At 39.7% G+C, this 21,093-nt stretch overlaps 1 protein-coding gene across 6 annotated transcripts in view; it reads right to left on the minus strand.

Annotated features, from left to right (window-relative positions):
• OTUD7A (OTU deubiquitinase 7A) overlaps positions 1-21,093 on the minus strand; it is a 390,159-nt gene that overhangs the window by 83,505 nt on the left and 285,561 nt on the right. Inside the window, exon 1 of one of the 6 annotated variants that reach the window (XM_049905456.1) lies at positions 10,262-10,724. The exons of the other annotated variants lie outside the window; for them this stretch is intronic. Coding sequence (XP_049761413.1) covers positions 10,262-10,286 — 25 coding nt within the window. The 5' untranslated portion in view covers positions 10,287-10,724. Of the gene's footprint in view, positions 1-10,261; positions 10,725-21,093 lie in introns of those variants that run through there. 6 annotated transcript variants of the gene reach the window in all.

Raw genomic sequence — 21,093 nt, forward strand, 5'->3', positions numbered from 1 at the left:
AAGGTCTAATCTCTAAAATCTACAGGAAAATTCAATACCTGTACAACAAAAGGACAAATAATCCAGTTGAAAAATGGGCAAAGGATATGAACAGACACTTTACCAAAGAAGACATTCAGGTGGCTAACAGACACATGAGGAAATGTTCATGATGACTAGCCATTAGAGAAATGCACATCAAAACCATAATGAGATATCATCTTACCCCGACATTATTGGCACGAATTAAATTAAAAAAAACACAGAAAATAACAAATGTTGGAGAGGCTGCAGGGAGACTGGAACGCTTATGCACTGCTGGTGGGAATGCAAAATGGTACAACCATTTTGGAAAACAATATGGCACTTCCTTAAAAAGCTAGAACTAGAAATACCATATGATCTAGCAATCCCACTCCTAGGAGTATATCCTAGAGAAATAAGAGCTATCACAGGAACAGATGTATGCACACCCATGTTCACTGCAGCATTATTCACAATAGCAAAAAGGTGGAAACAACCTAAGTGCCCATTAACAGATAAGTGGATAAACAAACTATGGTATATACACATGATGGGATATTACGCAAGGATAAAGAACAATGATGAATCTGGGAAAACATCTCACAACATGGATGAATCTGGAGGGCATTATGCTGAGTGAAATAAGTCAATCACAAAAGGATGAATATTGTATGACACCACTATTATAAAAACTCATGAAAAGGTTTACATAGAAAAAGAAACAACCTTTGATTGTTACAAGGGAAGGGAGAGGTGAGGAAGGAAAAACACTAAATAGACAATAGATAAGTGGTAACCTTGGTGAAGGGTAAGACAGTACACAATACTGGGAAAGCCAGCACAACTTGACCAAGACAAGGTCATGGAAGTGCCACAGACACATCCAAACTCCCTGAGGGACTGAATTTCTGGGCTGAGGGCTGGGAACCATGGTCTCGGGGAACAGCTAGCTCAATTGGAATAACATAGTTCATAAAGAAAATGTTTTACATCCTACTTTGGTGAGTAGCATCTGGGGTCTTAAAACTTGTGAGCGGCCATCTAAGATAACTCCACTGACCTCACCCCGTCTGGAGTAAAGGAGAATGAAGAAAACCAAAGACTCAAGGGAAGGATTAGTACAAAGGACTAATGGGACCACAAGTACAACAGCCTCTACCAGATTGAGCCCAGCACAACTAGATGGTACCTGGCTACCACCACTGGCTGCTCTGACAGGATCACAATAGAAGGTTCTGGACAGAGTTGGAGAAAATGTACAACATAATTCTAATTCACACACACACACAAAAAGACAAGACTTACTGGTCTGACAGGGACTGGAGAAACCCCAAGAATATGGCCCCTGGACACCCTTTTAACTCAGTACTGATGCCACTCCTGAGGTACACTTTTAAGCCAAAGATTAAAAAAAAAAAAAAATTATTTATTTATTTATTTATTATTAGACAGGCCTATAAAAGAAAATGAGACTGAATGGACACACCAGCCCAGGAGCAAGGACGAGAAGGCAGGAAGAGACAGGAAAGCTGGTAATGGGGAACCCAAGGTCAAGAAGGTGAGAGCGTTGACATGTTATGGGGTTGGTAACCGATGTCACAAAACAATGTGTGTATTACTTGTTTAATGAGAAACTAGTTTTCTCTGTAAACCTTCATTTAAAGTACAATTAAAAAAAAATAAGGGGAAAAATTTGGTAGTTAAAAACACATGCTTAAGGTAGCTAAAAACACATGCTTAAGAGTATATACACTTTTGCTAATACTGTGAGAACTTCATGTACTGCATTAAACAATAAAATAAAAACAAACAGAATGGAAAAAAAAATTATGGCTCTTTTGGATACAGATACTAAAGTCACTATCTTCCCCAGTCCTATGGGGGGAAGGGTCACCCAAATCCAACTGATTAGGTTTGGACAGGTTTCACAATGGAAAACAAACTAATGTGACCTTGTGTATGGTGCCTTTTGGGCCAATTCAATGAACTCTTGTTGCTTCTTCTGCACCTGAATATACAGTTTTAGGGGCTTGTACTTCCCTGTCCTATTAAATACCACAGGGAATTATGCTTATTAGGGAGAGCTACATGTATAGAAGCGCTAATGGGAAAAACTCCTTTGCCATTTGCCACCAGTGAGTGGGTCAAATTTAATAGGAGTACCTCTACCTACTGATGTCCAAAGTTTTCAGTATATAGATGATGTCATGTAGGCGGCATGTCAGAAGCCTCAGTCTCAAGGGCCCTGACTGTAAGGATATCACACCTCTGTGAGCAGGGGTGGCTGATACATCCCTCCAACAATTCAGGGCCCTGTTCACCAAGTAAAGTTTCTTAGGACTATGTAGGTGGATCCACATGCACAATCCCTTTAGCAGTGAAGGGTAAATTCTTGTCTCTTTAGCCCTTCCCACCCTCCACCCTCCAACAAGGAGGTCCCAGAACCTTTTTAGGACTCTTTGGGTTTGGGAGAAAGGATGTGCCTCACTTGGGCATTCTACTTGCTCTTTTATGTCAACTAATCTGATAATCTGATAATCAGCATACTTTGAGTGTGGTCGAAATCACCAGCCTGTGTTGGATGCTGTCCAGCAAGTTGTGGCACTTTCTTGAACTTTGGATCCCACAACCCTAGAGCCTTTTGAGTTATAGGTCTCTGTGACTGATGATTTTGCTGACTGGAGCCTCTGGCAGAGGGAGACAGCTTCCACATGGAAGTTTTAGACTTGTCACCTCCCTGATATGGCTACTATATAAGGTACACTCCTTTTGAAAAGCAGCTATTAGCCTGCTATTGTTAGGCTCTTTTGAAACTGAATGCCTGGCCCATGGAGGCCTGGTGGCTTTTTAGACTGGTATTCCAATTTTGTGATAGGCCAACTCAAACTCAATGACTAACAAGATGGGAAGGGTCCAACAGGCCTCGTTTGTCAAATGGAAATGGGTCTATTCAAAGTTGCAGCTGGCCTGATCCCAACAGTACCTTGGCTTTCCATGAAAAAGTGGCAGCTATCTCTCTGGGGAAAACTTTATCCCTTACTCTGCTGCCTGAAGTGGAGTAGCTGGCTCAATGGGACCCTCGATTCACAGAGGTCTCCTAAATGCCTGGGCCTGGTTCATGATGCTTCAGTTAAACTGAAACCTGATGGTGTCCCCTGGGTTTCTGAGGCTACTCAGCCTTAGCACCAGCTCTACAGAATTAAAAGTGGACATGGTAGCTCCATTCAGAACTCAGGGAGGCTCTCACAGCTCTGGCCAATACTCCCCTTGATGAAGCTTGTTATATTTCCACAGATTCTTGTGTTGTTGCCAGTGGCCTTACAGTTTGGCACTTCGAAAACTGCAGACTGCTAGATTAAAAGCAGCCCTCTTTGGGGCTACAAAATGCAAGTCACAGCTGCTGATCAAACTGTCTGGGTCACTCCTATTGATGTGCATGATGAGGGCCCATTTTCTGATGAGACCAGCTGGAGTCAGACTGCTGATTGAATCTGCACTTCTCAAACGGTCACCACTGTTGCCTGGATTCATCATCATACTGCACATGGCAATACGTCCACCATCACAGACTGGGCACAGAGTTAAGGACCCTAAGTTTTGATGCAGAAGCTGCCACTGCACTACAGGCTTGTGACTTTTGCCAAAAGCAGACTCACTTGTCTTCCGGTGGGGAATGCATTGCTTGATATGTTGCCCCTGGCAGATTGACTATATTGGGACTTTACCTCTCCTCTCAGCATTAGCAGTGCTGCTTCACTGCTGTTGGCACTTTTTTTTTGGAAACAAAGTTACAGTTCCAGTCTGATCAATTAACTCTGGCCACACCATTGTGACTCTTCAACCTAATCTGTGTTATGCTTTTGGCTTTCTAGGCCATCTTCAGTCTGATAATAGTGCACTGTTTACCAAAAGCCACTCAACAATGGGATGATGGTCAAGATATTCAATGTACTTTTCATGTTGCCTACCATCCACAAGCATCTGGTATAGTTGAGTGTTGGAATGGCTTCTAAAAAGGCAGACTCAAAATGATTTCTGACTCTATTTCCCTTATCTCCTTCTGGTGGGTACCTTAGTAAGACATTTTTTTTCGGAATGCAACTGTCCAAGAAAGGAATTGTTAACTCCCTGATACTTTCTAGGCAATGATCAGGGTGAATGGGGTAAGTGGTTATATAAACCTGCTTTGAAAATTCACATTACACTTTGACCATTTCTGGGCATGTTGCTTCTTTCTTTCTCCTAATCGCAACCCCAGTTTGGCCTATTTGGTACACTTTCTGAATGGAAACCAAGTCAAAAGAGGACTTGGTGATTCATACATAATTATAGTTTAGGTATATAAAAATGCTTTTATTCCTTTTGTATTTGGCCTTGATGGCCTTTCTGGGTGTGGCTAGGAGATAATTTGTGACGGTGAAGGAAGAGCAAAACTCCTAGTACCTGGGGATGGAACATCTTAGGCTCCAGAAGGTATGGGGGAGGATGGTACATTAAGGTTTTATTTTTCCAACCACCACTACACATTTCCTCATGAAGGAACATGTTCTGGTGTGGAGCTCCCAAACTTTTGCAAGTGTCTTAAATATAGCAGGGTCCTATATCTGTAACCCAGGAATGTCAAGTTTTCTACCAGCATCCATGGAGGCTAGTTTGTTAGTTTGCAAGCTGAGTAAAACCTCATATCTTTCTCAGTTCTTGACACAAAGCAGACTTTCTCAGAAGCCTCATGAGATAGACAGTTCAGTATCCAACGAGTGGGGGTTTTCACAAAATACAAGAGGGTAAGTTGAAAATATTAGAAGACCAGAAGTGAATATGAGGTAGACTTAGACTTACAAGGACTGGAACTCAGCCTCAACTCAGCAATCCTTGATTGGGTTAAGGTGATCGGTCACCAGGAAAGGGAAAAGTTAACCTTTGCTAGAGGAGGATACCCTCATTTGAAACCTCTATAATTTTATATGCACTATGTATGTAAGTCAATAAAAAATGGCTAGCCATGCCATAAAACCAGGACAGTATGGCTAAAACCCAAGAGAAAAGAAAATGAGGAAATAGAAAAAATCCACAAGTGATCCAGATTCTGAGGTTAGATGATGGAGACTTTAAAATAACTATGATGAATATAGCCAAGAAAATAGAGAAATTGGGGCGGAAACAATATTTGAAAAGATAATGACCAAGAATTTTCCAAAACTGATGAAAAACACAGATTTTTGAAGGTCTGTAAACCCCAAAGAGAATAAACACAAAGTAAACCATACCAAAGCAGATAGTAAGACTGCCAAAAACCAGAGACAAATTCTTCATAGAAAAGATATATTACACAGTACATACAAAAAGGAACAATAAGATAGAAGCGTACATACAGTGGAATGAGAACGTTAAAGTGATGAAATAAAATAACCTCCAGTTTAGAGTTCTGGACCCAGCAAGATGTATCCCTTCAAAACGAAAATGATAGGAATATAAGGGAAATTCTTCGATATGATACAGGGCATTTATTAGAATCCTACAACAAATATGATACTTAATGGTGAGATATTGAATGTTTTCAACCTAATATAGGGAACACTTCTACTCACTATTGATGAAGGTCTGGGCCAGTACAATAGGGCAAGAAGAAATTAAAGGCATAAAGATTGGAAAGGAAGAAGTGAAACTGTATTTATTAGTATATGGCATTGTTGTTTTTGTAGAAAAGATTTAGGAATCTACCAAGAAACTCCTATTCCTAATAAGTGAACTTAAATTCAGAAAGATCTCAGAATATATATACTAGGAAGAAACAACTGACAAAATGAAAAAAAAGAAAAACCCATAAATACATAGGAATAAATTTAATGAAGATGTGATATATAGAGTAAAAACTGGAAAACATTGCTGAGATAAAGTAAAAACTGAAAAAATGGAGAGATTTATCAAGTACATAGATTGGACTCAATGTTGATAAGATGCCATATCCTCCCCAAATTGATCTATAGACTTAACATAACGCCAATTGAAACCCCAGTAGGTTCTTTTTAAAGAAATTGACAAGTTGATGCCGGATTTATATGGATATGCAAAAACAACAACAACAACAACAAAAACAACACTAGAACAGCTAATATAATCTTGAGGAAGAACAAAGTTGGAGGATTTTCATTCTCTAACTAGGTGCTCCTTGGAAACCGTATGGGGCAGTTCTACTCTGTCCCATAGGGTAGCTATGAGTTGGAATTGACTCAATGGCAAGTTTTTTTTTTTCTTTAATTTCAAAACTTATTATAACACAATACTGAATTGCACACTTCAATAGCAATCAAGACAGTATAGTGTTGGTGTAAGAATAGCAAAATAGGTCAATTAAAAAAGATCAGGATAGATTCATACATTTATGGTCAATTGATTTTCTGTAAACCTCCAAGGGCTTTCAATGGGGAAAGGAAACTATTTTTCAACAAAGGTCCTGGAATTAGTGGATATATGGAAAAACCCTCAGCACCTACTGCACAAATTAATTTGAGATGTACCATAGCTATATATGTAAAATATTTTATAATAAAAGCTAAACTTGTCAAGACTCATAGACCTAAATGTAAAAGCTAAATTTATAAAAATTATCAGAAAAAAAAAAGAACAGACTTTATTGTGATGGTGATGATTAATTTTTTGTGTCAATTTGGCTAGGATATGGAGCCCATTTGTCTGGCAAGGCACTAGTCCAGTTGCTGTTATGAAGTGGCAACATGTGATTAAATCAGTTGTCTTCAAGTAAAGTGGATTACCTTCCACAATGTAGGCCAGGCTCAATCAAGCAAGACCTTAGGAAAAAGGAGTTTCCCTAGGGTATGTTCTGCCTCCATACTATAAACAGATATTTTTCCAGAATGATCTTACTCTTCAGTCTCCTCATTGTCTGACCTAGAGATCTTGGGACGCATGTCTGCAGGACTCTCCAGCCTGTTGCCTGACCTACAGATCTTGGACTTACCAGACCTCCACAATCACGTGAGCTAATTCCTTGAAGTAAATAAACCTCTTTATCTGTATCTACATCTATGTGCCACTGTTTATCTTTCTTTAGAGAACCCTGACTAGGATAATGACCTTGGGATAAACAGGAGAAAAATGATACATTTAATTTCATCAAAATTAAAACACTCTTCCCATTAAAAGACACTATTATAAAATAAAAAGGCAAACCTTTGACCGGGAGAAAATATTAGCAAAACATATATCTGGAAAAGGACTTGCATCCAGAAAATATTAGGAACCCTACAGATCAATAAGAATAAGACAACGAACATAATAAAAAATGGGCAAAGGACTTAAAAAGGCACTGTACTAATAAGGATATACAAATACTCAAAATGGACAGGAAAAATACTAAGTATTATTAGTCACCAAGGACACACAAATTAAAACCACAATATGTCACCTGTGGTAATATTCCAAAAAGTGGTAATATCAAATGTTAGTGTAGATATGGAGCAACTGGAATTTTGATATTTTGCTGTTAGGAGTGAAAAATGGTGTGACCATTTTGGAGAATCTTTTGACAATTTCTAATAAAGTTAACATACACTGATCATACAGCCCAGCTACCCCACTCACGGGTATTTACTCAAGAAAAATGAAAACATATGACTTGTACAAGAATATTCATAGCAGTCTTATTTCTCAATAAAACTAGTTGTTAACAAATTTGGGATTGTACCTCCCAAATAAAGAATCAGCACTTAACATTTGCCTCAGGCTCTGTTTTCAAGTGAATCTGGGCCAAGATATTCTCATTCACTCTTTTAAGAAGCTTCTGGAGGGTGTGCTCTACCAAAATGAGGGAGAAAACTAAAAGCAAGGAACCTGGGAAACAGAAGAGAAATAAGGTGAACAACACAGAGAGAGGCAATGGAAATCTCCAGGATCATGGTGGTAGGACATTCGTTCTACTTAGATGGAAGGTGTATTTGACTTCATATGACTTTCCATAAGAATATATCCATGAAAAGATATATAGCTTAGTTCATCTGAAGGCATTATCTTCCACGTGTGCAAGTGACACAAATGTCATTTTACATGTTGTTCCTTGGATAATAATGAAATTGTTTTAAAATTGCTTCAAGTTTATGAGTGGTTTGCCTTAAGTTCCTAATGTGATGTGAAACTACTAAAGCAGGCAGTCATGACAGGGTTATTAAGGGTTATTAAAAAAAAAATATTAGCCACCCCATAATAGTTGTTTTTCAGAAAAGTCTACTCTTGCCACATTTTTGTTACAGCCATTCTCCATAATTTGTTGATTCCCCAGGTTTCTTCTCTTCTCCTGGCAAGGGGCTGAGGCACAGGCGCTCTGACTCTGAATCTGCCCACTATACGACCTTCCTGGGGTGCCAGTAGTGAGCCGCCACCATTTTTTGAGGGCTGTGCGCAGTATTGTCGGAGTCTTGGCCAAAAAACCCATTCACTAAAATTATGCGGGCTGGGCACTCATCCTCCCCTCACTGTTCATGCATATGTATGTCACTCCGTACAAAACGAGCATATCTGCCCTGGTCCAGGGAGCTGGCAGCTTTAGGTCAGGAGACCCTGCCTGCCACCCAGTTTGCAGAGTGTGAATAAATCTTTCTGTTCTTCTAACTCTGCATCTGGCTGACTTCAATCGACTAGTCTGCTTGACAAGAACCTGTCAGTTGATGGCTTCACTACTGCTGTTGCTGTGTGCTGTCAAGTTGATTCCGACTCATAGCAGCCACATAGGACGGAGCAGAACTGCCCATTGGGTTTCCAAGGCTGCAATCTTTATGGAAGCATAATAACAGATCTTTCTCCCACGGGGTGACTGGTGGGTTTGAACCACTGACCTTCTGGTTAGCAGCTGAGTGCTTAACCATTGTGCCACCAGGGCTCCTAGTGGAACTACTAGTGACATATATACATATATATATATGTAAAATGTATATTTTTTATTTGGGAGATGAAATATTATAGTTATCTCTCAGGAGCTTCAACTCTCTGAATTTCAACCAAGTGAGAAGTGTTTATAATAAATATTTTCCAAAAGCTGTAAAAACACATTTAATTGAATTTTTTTTTAAAGGATAATAATACTAATAGTATTGGTACAACTGGAGGGACATCACATTATCTACATTCCCACATGACACCTGTCATTATTAATTTTAATACAGTGTGTTACCTTTTTTAATTAAAAAAAAAAAAAAAACCCAAAACCAAACCCATTGCCATCAAGTTGATTCTGACTCATAGCAACCCTATAGGGCAGAGTAAAACCGTACCATAGAGTTTCCAAGGAGCCCCTGAGTGATTTGAACTGCCGGTCTTTTGGTTACCAGCCGTAGCACTTAACCACTACGCCACCAGGGCTTTTAATAAAGAGTGTTTAATAATGAATATGGAGAAAAGGGACTGTAAGAAATGCTATAAAAAAAGGACATTAATTCAGAGTCAGACAGTTATTGCCTAATAGATGACCACACTAACAAAGTTTAATACAAAGAACCGTGCCAGTATTTTATTTACACTGGATACCTATCTGCTCTTCAGTGCATTTTAGTTAAGATTCAGTAATTCCATTTTAACGGTAAGTGGTTTTGTTGACATAAAACAACTCGTACCCTTAATTCTAAATGAAAACATGCACTAAAATCAACACTACAAAATTAAATAGACACGCATCTATTCTATGAAGATGCTAACGCTTCTGCTAACAAGTTGGCTTTTTCTCACAACCTGCATATCACGTTATAAAGCCAAATGAGAAACGCAATTAAGGGCCTTAATTTACAGTGCCACTGACGGTCTGTTCGAAGACATACTTGGAAATAACAGGCAATCACTTTAGTAATTTCTTTTTCTCCAGGCTGTGAAATAACAACCTGTCTCACCTGACTTTTATGAAATCTTTTTATAAACATCAGGCTGGGAGGTGTAAAAACTGGGTTGCTACAAAGTGGAAGAAAATGAAAATATTTCTCCTAACAAGGCATAAAACTCAATAGAGCGGTGAGTGGCTCCACCATCTAAAAGCCTCAGATGTTTATTTAACACTGGGGTGGATTTGCCTCTTCAACCCTATGAATTTGCTCTAAACTGGCAGTGGGTCCTGGCAAGATAAGTGTGTGCAGAGAGTATTAGCAGAGAAACAGGGGTTCAGGAAGAAAAGCGAATACCTTCATGAGGCTGTGAGGCAAGTGGTCCACATTTATGTGGCAGCCTCATTGTTTGCCCACCAATAACTTTTCCGTCTTACCTTCGCTAGCCAGTACCAATTGCATCCCATGTGTGTCAGAGCAGAACTTCCCAGGGTTTTCAATGGCTGATTTTTCAGTAGATCAGCAGCCCTTTTGCCTGTGGTGCCTCTGGGTGGACTTGACCTTCAAACTTTCGGTAAGCAGCCAAGCGCATCAACCATTTGCACCGCCCAGGGATTCTACCCTTGTTTGCAGAGCCTTGCTTTTGTCTGGGGAGTTTCAGGTGTGACTCTTTCCCTGCCCATGGAGCGAAAGTTGGTAAGTCCAAGGCAACCAGCATTGTAATTCCATTCTCCCTTCCAGAGACTAGGGTTGGCGTGGGCATGTGCTATCACTTGGCCTAGGAGATATAAGAGGCAATCTGCTGGGGCAGCTACCGGGAAAGTCTTCCTCAGGCTTAAAAAGGGCATAAACAGAGATTCTCCATTGTTGCCATGGATGACGTAATGTGAACATGTGTTGTTTGGGGCAGCTACAGCCACGTTGTACCCCAGAGTGGAGACAGCACTGACCTGCTGGGGAGAGATGAGCAGGCAGCTGGGATGCGCCCGGTCCTCGGTGACACTGCTGAGCTGCCAGCCCAACTGTGGAGCTTCCCTAAGTCCATACCTGCTGTTGTGTGGGATAATGATGAATTTATGGTCTATGCTTCTGTCAGTTGCGTTTTTAGCCACTTGCTGCGGAGCTAACATCTTGTCTCATGTGCCCTTTCCTTGAGGGTGTGGAGTGTGTCTCTCCTGCTCATTGTAGTGCCCATAAGGCCTACACAATAAGTTAACTAGCTTTATGTGTGTGGGAGAGTATGTTCCCATTTTATAGATAAGAAAACTGAGACTCAGAGACAGGAAAACAAAACAAAAACAAAAAAATTTGCCCTTGATCCACTGAATCTTAACAGGAGCTATTCATCCAGGGCAAATTCAGATCATGAACAAGTCTGGTCTAATTTAGTCTGACATGGTTGGGTTTGTGGCAAGCCAATTTTAATTTCTCCAAGCTTGTATGATTTCGAAATACATTCTTTAATAATTCACAGAGCTGGAGCTCATATCGAAGTTCGTCTTTGGTCAAAGATCACACTCTTTCCACAATGCTTCATTCGGTCACTCGTCTGCCCTCTCCTTTCTCACTCTCGCTCCCTCTGGCTTGTTTCCCTCATTCTATTTATTCTGTGAAAAATCTGAAACGCACTGAGAGCAATACAATGCCCAGACACCTATCTATCATGGAGAGTCAAATAAATGTCAACCCTCCGTCATCTTTGCTTCAGACCGTTCCTTCTTATTTAAAAGAAATAAAACATTAAAGATCAAGTTGAATTCTCCTTTACATACTTCCCGATTTCATCCTAGTTCCTCCCTCAACAGAGGTATCATCAAATGAATTTGCTAATTTTTTAAATTATATAACATAAATATAGTATTTAAAATATATATTTAAACCTTCAGATAAATTATATCAGCAAATGTTGAAAAGTGTGTGTTGTGTAGAATACTTATTCCTTTGCTCTTTGGCTTCCCCCCTACAGGGAAGTACTGAGGATCCTGCTCTGTGACCTTGCCTGGCTCCTCTCCAGGGCAGGAGTGGCTATCCAACAGGTCTGTGATATGAGCAAACACCTCAAAACCATATTATCCCTTCTCTCCCATGTACCTCCCTCCCCTGACTCCTCTCCTCACTCCCTCTAGGACTGTTAGTGTTCAGGTGTAGCAGGCACTTATCCTTCCCCCATCCCAATAGAGTACACAGGTCAGATGAAGCCTACTTCTCAGCCTCTCTTCCAGCAACTGGGAGGGTGAGCCAGGGTCACATGGCCCGTAAGGTCTATGCTGGAGAAAAGTAATGGAGAATTAACTCCACTGACCCATTCAAGACAGGGATATGGGCACTGCACAGGTCAACTTGTTGGAACTCTTCTAAAAATTCATTATCATGAGAAAGAAAACAAAAGGTAGGGGAATGTTCTTTAAAAGAGACCAAAGAGACATAGGAGCCCTGGTGGTGCAGTGGTTAAGAGCTTGGCTGCTAACCAAAAGATCAGCAGTTTGAATCCACCAGCTGCCTCCCTGGAAACCTTATGGGCAGTTTCTACTCTGTCCTATAGGGTTGCTATGAATCAGAATCAACTCGACGGCAACAGGTACAAAGAGACATAACAACCAAATGCAATGCATGAAATTTTATTAGATTTTGGATGAAAAAAAATGATAAAGGAGAATTTGGGGCCAATTGGGAAAATCTGAATTTGGACTCTGCATTAGATATCATTATTAAATTAATGCCAGTTTTCTTATAAGTGATTATGTTATTCTGGTTATGTAGGAGGATATCCTTATTTTTAGAAGACACATGCTTCAAGGAGTGAAGCTTCTGCAATACACATTCAAATGGTTCAGGAAAAAAGTATATACATGAAGAGAGAGAAAGCAAATTTGGCAAAATCCTGAAAACTGGCGATTCTTGGTGCAAGATACATAGATACTATTTTTTCAACTTTTTTGTAGATCTGAAATTTTTCAAAACAAAAAGAATGACACGTGGGTTTGCACCACAATTTTCACATTTATAAACAGAGATATTCTGTTCTGAGGCCACAGAAAATTTCTATGTAAATTGACTCATTTGTCTTGATTCAGTTTTAAAAAATTAGTCGAATTCAGTTAAACATACTTTGGGGGATTCTAACTGATGTCTAGCTCCTAGTCTGATTAAATTTGTTTCCTCTTTAATTGTCTGAGTTGGAATTTTTACAATTTGGTTATAGTTTAAAAAATTTCAGAGCCCTGAAGCTTACAGATAATTTCTCTGAAGTATCTCATATCTTCTATCAATCTCTTTTTGCACCATGGCAGCCAGCATTTAATAAATCATCACACATGCCATGGCAGACGTCACTAATCTATCATCACTCTTTCTACAAAGCAGGTAGAAGATCTGGTTACCCTTCTCAATTCAGAGCTCTATGTGACAATGACCAACTGTTCCAAGTTGGCAATGGAGACAAAATCTATTTGCTTTACTTGTTATCCAAGAATGAGTTATTTACCCATAAGTGGGGTTTGGAAAATCAGCCTCTACAGAGTGTGGGACCAGAGTGCCTAAGATAGGTATGGGCTTGAAGGGGCAGCCAGAAAAGTGGTTAAGCACAGGGACGCCAGAGCTAGACTGCCTGGGTTAAAATCTCCGTTCTACTACTTCTTAGGAGTGTGACCTTGGGCAAGCTACTTAACCTCTTTATGATTCGGTTTCCTCTTTAAAAAAATACGGACAATAATAGCACTGATCTAACAGAATTTTTATGAACATTATATTATTTAATATTTGGAAAGCACAGAAAAGTAGGCTTGGCATATAGAAGGTACCATACGTATTTTTGTTAGAACAAGTCTAAAAACATGGATTAAATATAAAAATGTATTTATGAATACACTAATGAATGAATGATCAAACCAAAAACCTTTGGCTTAGAAAGCACCTTCACATACCAAGGTTTTTATTGGGATGGGCACAATTGTTCTTACTTCTGTGGAGGAAAGGCCTAAGAAAAGTGTTTCCATGTAGAGTGTCTGGTGCTACTCAGTGAGGTCTGCTTAAGTACAATGAGGCAAGTACAGAAAACAAGAGTAAGTGTTTAGGAACTTTTATAACAATGGACATTCCTTTTTAAGGAACTATTGGTCCATAGCATATTGGAAACAAAAACAAAAACAAAAAAACCCCTGAGGAGCACTGTCTACAGGGTCTCAGAAACAAAAATCACATTCTTCAATTGAGATGGCATCTACATATAGCCTGTTTAATTTTTGTGTCTATATTTAATATTTAGGTTTTACTACTAGGAGAAAGAGCCTTTAAAGAAAAGCGTTGAGGAGGTATGAGGGAAAAGGGATCATGTTAAGAGTATAAGTAAAAGGGTCCAGAAAGCCTTATAGGTACAAAGCCCAATGGACCAAAGAAGATATCTCTTTAAAAACAAAAGAACAGAAGTCCAGCTAGCATTATAGGTATCAAGCCCAAAGGCCCAAAGGAGATCTCTTTTTTAAAAACCCTGCAGTACTTCTTATATACCCACAACCTGCCATTGATTGATACTATTGTTAGTTATTACCTGTTTAGTTCTTCTCAATTTTTTTGTAATACTCAGCAAAAAATAATTTGGAATAAGATTCTGTGTGCGTGTCTATAGAACAGAAAAGAAAGTGGGAGCTGGAAAGGTTTTGTCTCCAGTCGTCAGAAGAGAGAATCCCTACTTCCCAGAGAGTGTGGGAGAACAGATTTAAATAGAAAAAGAAGGCATAGAAAATACTTCTTTACACAATCCTCTGAGCTTGAAAGCAAGCATGGGAAATATTCAATAAACAAAAAATAAGCAAATAATGAGAATTAGGAGCTAAAAATATGCACCAATCCTGTAACTGCCTGTGGGTGGGGAAATTTTGCTTATCTAATGGTGTCACTAGAAGAAGAAACAAGGTTTTGAGACCATGCGATGTGGGCAATTGGGACTGGGGATCTCCTCTCTACTCCCAACCCCCAACAAAGTCGGGATCCTCAAAACTCTATTCCCTGAGTACAAAGATTAGAAATAATATCCTACTGTCAGAAGAAAGAGAAAGTTATCTCATAGACTGGGCTTTGTAGGGGGGTGGTGGTCTTTTCCCAGAAATGTTTTAACTATGGATTTGGCTCTGATGAATATTTGAGCTAAACTTTGTGGTTTGGAAGCCAAAGCCAAGAAATTAACATAAAAATTGGTTCTAGGACAGTAATTTCCCTTGGGAGACTGGCACAAACAAATAAACAGACAAGCAAACAAGCATGCAAGCAAGCAAGCAAACATATTCCTCTGGAGGAGTACATGCTTAACACAAGCCACACAAGATTCCCAGAGAAATGCCCTGCTCAAAACACAAAATTACAAAACACTATATGAAATAAGTTATTGTAAGAGTCATAGAGACAAAATCTGCAGTTTTGGATACTCATGAACTTGAGGTTAAGAAACTGTCAGGTAGAGACTATAAATAAGTGTGTTTAAAATGCTCCAAGAACATAAAAGGATGAAACAAAACGTGATAAAAGAGTAAGAGACAGATTTGAAAAAAAACAAAAATAAAACCTAAAAGTGAAAAAAATATAGTAATTAAAACAAAAACTCAGTTTTAGATTAGACACTATTGAAAAGAAAATTAATACACTAGAAGAAAAGTCAGAAGAAATTATACAGAATGTAGCAAAGATAGAAAAAGAGGTAGAAAAGAGAGGTTATGAGACATAAATGATAGACTGAAAAGGTCTAACGTTAACTAATCATAATTAAGAAATGAATGAGGCAGAGCCAATATTGAAGAGATGCTGGCTGAAAATTTTCCAGAAGGAAAAAAAAAATTAGATTTAATGTCTAAGATGTTAAAGCAAGATAAATAAAATATGTATTCCTTGGCATATCCCGGTGAAACTGCAAAGTATAAAAAACAGAAATTACCTTAAAGCAGTTAGAGGCAAAAACTAGATTTTCTTCAAAGGAGTGGCAGACTGATAGTTAACTTCTCAAAAGAAATAATGGCAAACAAGAAGACAGTGGAATAATATCTTTGGTGTGCTGGGTGAAAATAACTGGCAAGCTAAGATACTATACCCAGAAAAATATTTTTCAAAAATGGAGGTAAAAGAAAGACATTTTTAAGACTAAAGAAAACTGAGAGAGTAAAATCAGCAGGCACTCACCCAAGGAAATTCTAAAGGATGAACTTCAAACAGAAGGAAAGTCTGATATGGAAGAAGAGATGAAGAGAAACAAAAATGATCAATATGTGGGTAAATCTAAATAAATACTGACTGTATAAAACAACAATAATAATGTCTTATCAGATTAAAAATATAGAACTAAAATAAGTGACAATTTTTTTTTTTTTTTTTAAAGTAAGCTAGTCCCTGCATTGTCTGGGTGTAGGCTATGATGTTGATTAATTTAAGATTTAATTCATATGTATGTTGTAATTTTTAGGGTATCTTCTAAATCACAGAAAGAAAATATATAACTTTAAACTAGTAGAAAAAAAAAACTAGTAGAGGGAAAAAAATGACTAAAAAATTTTCAATTGCTCTAAAAGAAGACTGGAAAGGGCAGAAATAAAACAACATAAAACAGGGACAAACGGTATTTACATTAAAAGTAAATGCATTCAATGTATCTGTTAAAAGACAAAAGTTCTCAAATTGATTTTATGAATAAACCAACTACATGTGGTTTATAAGTAACTCACCAAAAACATGGGAATACAAAAGTGCTGATGGTTAAAGTATGACAAATGGTACACCAGGGCAATTTTAACCTAAAGAAAGCTAAGATGGCTGTCTCCGTGTCAGATAATAAACTGGAAGACAAAAACCCTACTAGAGTTAAACAGGGACTCGTTCTGAAGTGCAGAGGCTCAACACACCAGGAGAACGTAACTTTAGTTGCTACATCTAATAACAGCTTTAGGTATATAAATGATCAAAAATCCACATAAATAAAGGAGATATATACAAGTACATAATCATAATAAGAAATTTTAATGCATCTCTCTCAGTAATAAGGAAATAAGTAAACAATCAATTAATAAATACATAAAAGATCTGAAAAACCTGATAAAAGACCAAGGGGACATATTTAAAACATTGCAGACAACACTGCAGAATATACACGTTTTCAGGCACATGTGATCATTAGAAAACCAACCATATTCCAGGCAAAAGTCTCACAGCAAAAGTCTCAAAAATTCCAAATCAGACCATCTTTCTGATCACAATACTATTAATAAATAGAATATTTCATATATTTAGAAATTAAGAAACATTTCCAATAGCTCATGGGTCAAAATGAAAATGAGAAGATATTTTGGAACTGTTTAATAACAAAAATACTACATTTTGAAACTTGTGGGATGTAGCTAAAACAGTATTAAGAGGAAAATTAATAACCTTAAATGCTTACAAGAGAAAGGAAAAAAGGCTAAGAATGAATGAAGTATCCATCTCAAGAAGTTAGGAAAGAAATAGCAATAAATTCAAAGAAAGGAGAAGAAAATAAAAGATGTATCAATGGTTGACTTCAGCCTGCAGGTCAAATCTGGCCAGTGGCCTTTTTTTTTTTTTTATAGCCTGCGAGCTAAGAATGTCTTTTACACATTTAAAGAGGGGGGAGAGGGAGAGGGAATAAATACGGGAGCCCTGGCGGTGCAGTGGTTAAGAGCTTGGTTACTAATCAAAAGGTCAGCAGTTCAAATCCACCACTCCCTCCTTGGAAACCTTATGGGGTAGTTCTACTCAGTCCCATAGGGTTACCATGAGTCAGAATTGATTCCACGGCAATGGGTAATGGGTTCAGATAACTAACGTGGCCTGCAAAACAGGAAATAATACTAATCTTGATAGCAGAAAGAGTTCTTTGGCCCAATTCCACCCTCATACTCCTTCAAGGTGCCTCAAAGACCTGGTGGGAGGTGGATGGCAGGCAGATGGAGGTATGCTGCTTTCTCTAGTACCTTCTATTCCTATGGAAGCAGTGCTTCCTCTCATAATCCTTGCTACTCAGGGCCCAGAATATCCTTGCTCCCCAGTGTCACTTTGCAAACATCTCTCCTTTCTCCTTCAAAACATTCAGCCTCTTGGAAACACACACCTTCCGCCTTACGATTCCATCTCCTTCCTCCTTATAGGCACTGCCACACTTCCGGTCAAGCCCTCATTCCCTGGAGACACTGCCCCTGGCACAGGGGCTGCCTTGCCACTCCTTCCTCAGTCACCGTTCCCAGCGAGTCTGACAGGTGCCTTTGCTCGGTGGCATTCCTCTCCCAAGCATGTTCAGTCCTTTTTTAATCTCTGCCCTCAAGTCACCTTCCACATTTTATGAGAACCCCTTCCCCAGCATTTTGTGACTCATTGGCAGGCATGTCTCTCTGGCTGTCCTATGAGCCCTGGAGGGCAGCCCACCCTTCCCCCCCCACCCAATGCCAGGCTCATGTGGTTGAACATGCCTGTGCAGACACTGAACCTGGCCCCTGTGCTGGTGGGAAGAGTGGAAAGGTTCTGAGCAGAGTGACTTTGATAAAGTACAATCTTCTGCTCTTGGGAGAGGCAGTGGGGTTGCTTTAAATGATGAATATTGCTTCTGTCATACCGGTTCTGTGATGGTTGTTCTGCTTGGAGAAGATGGGAGGACCAACTCCATGGCTTTCAGAAGTCCCTTGGTGTAATTCCATGCTCTTGCTGCAGAAGATATGCTTCTTCTTTCCTTTCCTGCTGACCTTATGAATCAGTTTAAACAGTGCTGTCTCCTCACAGTTATTTAAAGGCCTCCCAGTGTTCTCAGCCCTCTGGGGCTTTCTATAAAACAGGGACAGCATCTAAAGTTTCAGGATGGGAAAGCAGCTCTAAAAGGTACTCATTTTATACAATTAAAGGAATGTTCACCATCCAGTTCTCTTTCTTACTGTCTCTCTTCTTTCATACTACAGTGTCCGCCTGCTAGAAAACATTTCGAAGGGCTAAGTCACTAATGCCATGTGCCTAAGCCAGGGAGAGGCCTCCATAGGAACCAGATATAAATGTTAGCTTATTCTCAAAACCTTTTAAAAATCTAGAGCATCCCCTGTGACCTGCTAGCATATCTTGGATAGTGTATCACTGTGAAAGCAGGTTGCAACTAGGCAAAGTCTGGTGCATTTCAGACCCCAAACAACTTACCTTCCTCAGGAAGGGTGTTCTCACACTTTGCCATGGCACATTCTAGAACCCTGAGCCCAGGAGAGGGTGCACAGATGGTGAATATTCACCTGAACATCTAGAAGTTATCTTCCATACCGTCTTAAAGAAGGCATCTCCCCCAAGCAGAGGTACCTTTCTTTTACACAAATTTCTTATGGAGAGTTTATCATCGTCCAATTCTCAGTCTAGACCACACATTCAGTCACATTTTGAAGGTATCAAACCTGAACAAAAATTAATTATGTGGCGGTGTGAGTGAACGGCAAAGTTTAGCAGCTCAATTTGAACTGGCTTCTACAAGTTGGGACTCTTACCCAGCTGAGAGCATTTCTGGGGCTGTACATAGTCCTGGCCATCCCGGGAGGTCGACCCAGTGGGATAAATGCCAGCATTTCCCAGTCTCTAGTGAACCAAAAATAACCCAGTGCTATCCCAGCATTTCCAGGCGGACCCAGAGGGATGCCCTAGGTAAAGCTGTTTATTGGACGAGTGGTATAACTCAGAAGGTTTGAAAAGGTTTGTGGCTGAGTGTTCCTATTCTTCACTTGGACAGAGTGGTCATCCAGCTTCCTCCACATAATGACTTCACTTAGAACTGATATTGTGAATATTTTAAAAATGAGCTCCTGCAAAGAGGAAAATTACAGGTGAAAACCATCAGGGGAGGCTGGTGTTATTATGGTTGAGAAGTTATTAGTCATTGATTCTGACTTTTCAAAGCAGCATCCTTCTGATTTATACATGATAATGGGGCCAAATAACCTGAGCTTGGTAACAGATGGTTACCACACAGTCTAAAATAAGATGCCATTTTGTTCTTCACCCACCTAGATATTTAGATGAAAGAAAACAAAGCGTGACGATTCCCCGCGAAGAAGAAAAGGGAATGCTTACCCTAAATGTGACCCTGTCATTCCTTTTTTTAAAAATAATTTATTTTATTTTTTGTTGTTGAGAATATACGCAGCACCTGTCATTCCTTTTAATGTTACTGTCCTTCTGACGCTCACCTCCCTCCCTCCTGGGACACTAATCCTTCCTTCTCTGGATGTCACTGCCCATCTACATGTTTGTGAGTGTCCCTGAGGCTAAACTGCAATGCTGAGTTCTGGGTCTGTTTCCCTTACGTACTTGGAGTACTTTAGGGGCTGGGACCTTGTGTTCCTCCTCTTGGTCACCCCTGATACTAATAATAGTGTTTGGCACACATCACCTGATTTATCAAAATAGTAAATAATGATAATGCCTGAGAAACTTACTGTTCTGGTAAAAATATATATACTTAATAGCAAGAAAAGGAATATCATTTTACGAAAATTAAAAAAAAGAACAAGGGCAGCCATTTGTTAAGTGTTGGCTATGTATTGAGCACTGGGCAGACGTTTTTACCAACTAATTTTCACACTAGCCCTACAAGGAGGCTTGCTTCACCTCTACTTCACAGATGAGACTCTGAAGCCCTGTGAGGGGGGCTTGACGAAGGTCATGGTGTAACAGGCATGGTGCTGAGACTTGAACCCAGGACCCCACCCCTCCAAGCCTGATCTGGGCCCCGTGCTCAGGGGCTGGTTGGTGCCATAACAGGCCCTCTCAGGGACAATTGTGCTTCTGGGCTGCCCACCTGGGGCCTCAGACCAGAGGCCTCTTCCTTGGTGACTGACAGGTGTAGAGAGTTTCAAAGTAGAAAGGGGCTCAGAAGACCAACCTGACAACTGGCAATGTGAGAATTTATTTCCCAGGTCAATCAAATCCTCATGAAACAGAAGGAAGGGTGGCATAGAAGGCTGAGTAAAGACGAATTGAAGTGGCCTGTGGTTAACAATGAGGGAAGAGGAAGGACAAATGTTTACTGATTCCTACTCTGCACAAATCCAGCGTAGCTTCCATACCTACTGCCTCTCTGACAACCTTGACATCGTCAAATCCAATGGCCAGTTCCTAGTGAGCACGCTTCTTGATTTATTGGCACAGTTGACCCAATTTGCTCACTCCTTCCTTGAAACACCATCTTCTCTGGGCATCTGGACCACAACCAACTCCTGGTTTTCCCTGCTTCCCAAGCCAGGCCTCCTCTGTCTAC

The sequence above is a fragment of the Elephas maximus genome, chromosome 13, assembly GCF_024166365.1.
Source record: "Elephas maximus indicus isolate mEleMax1 chromosome 13, mEleMax1 primary haplotype, whole genome shotgun sequence".
Lineage (NCBI taxonomy): Eukaryota > Metazoa > Chordata > Mammalia > Proboscidea > Elephantidae > Elephas > Elephas maximus.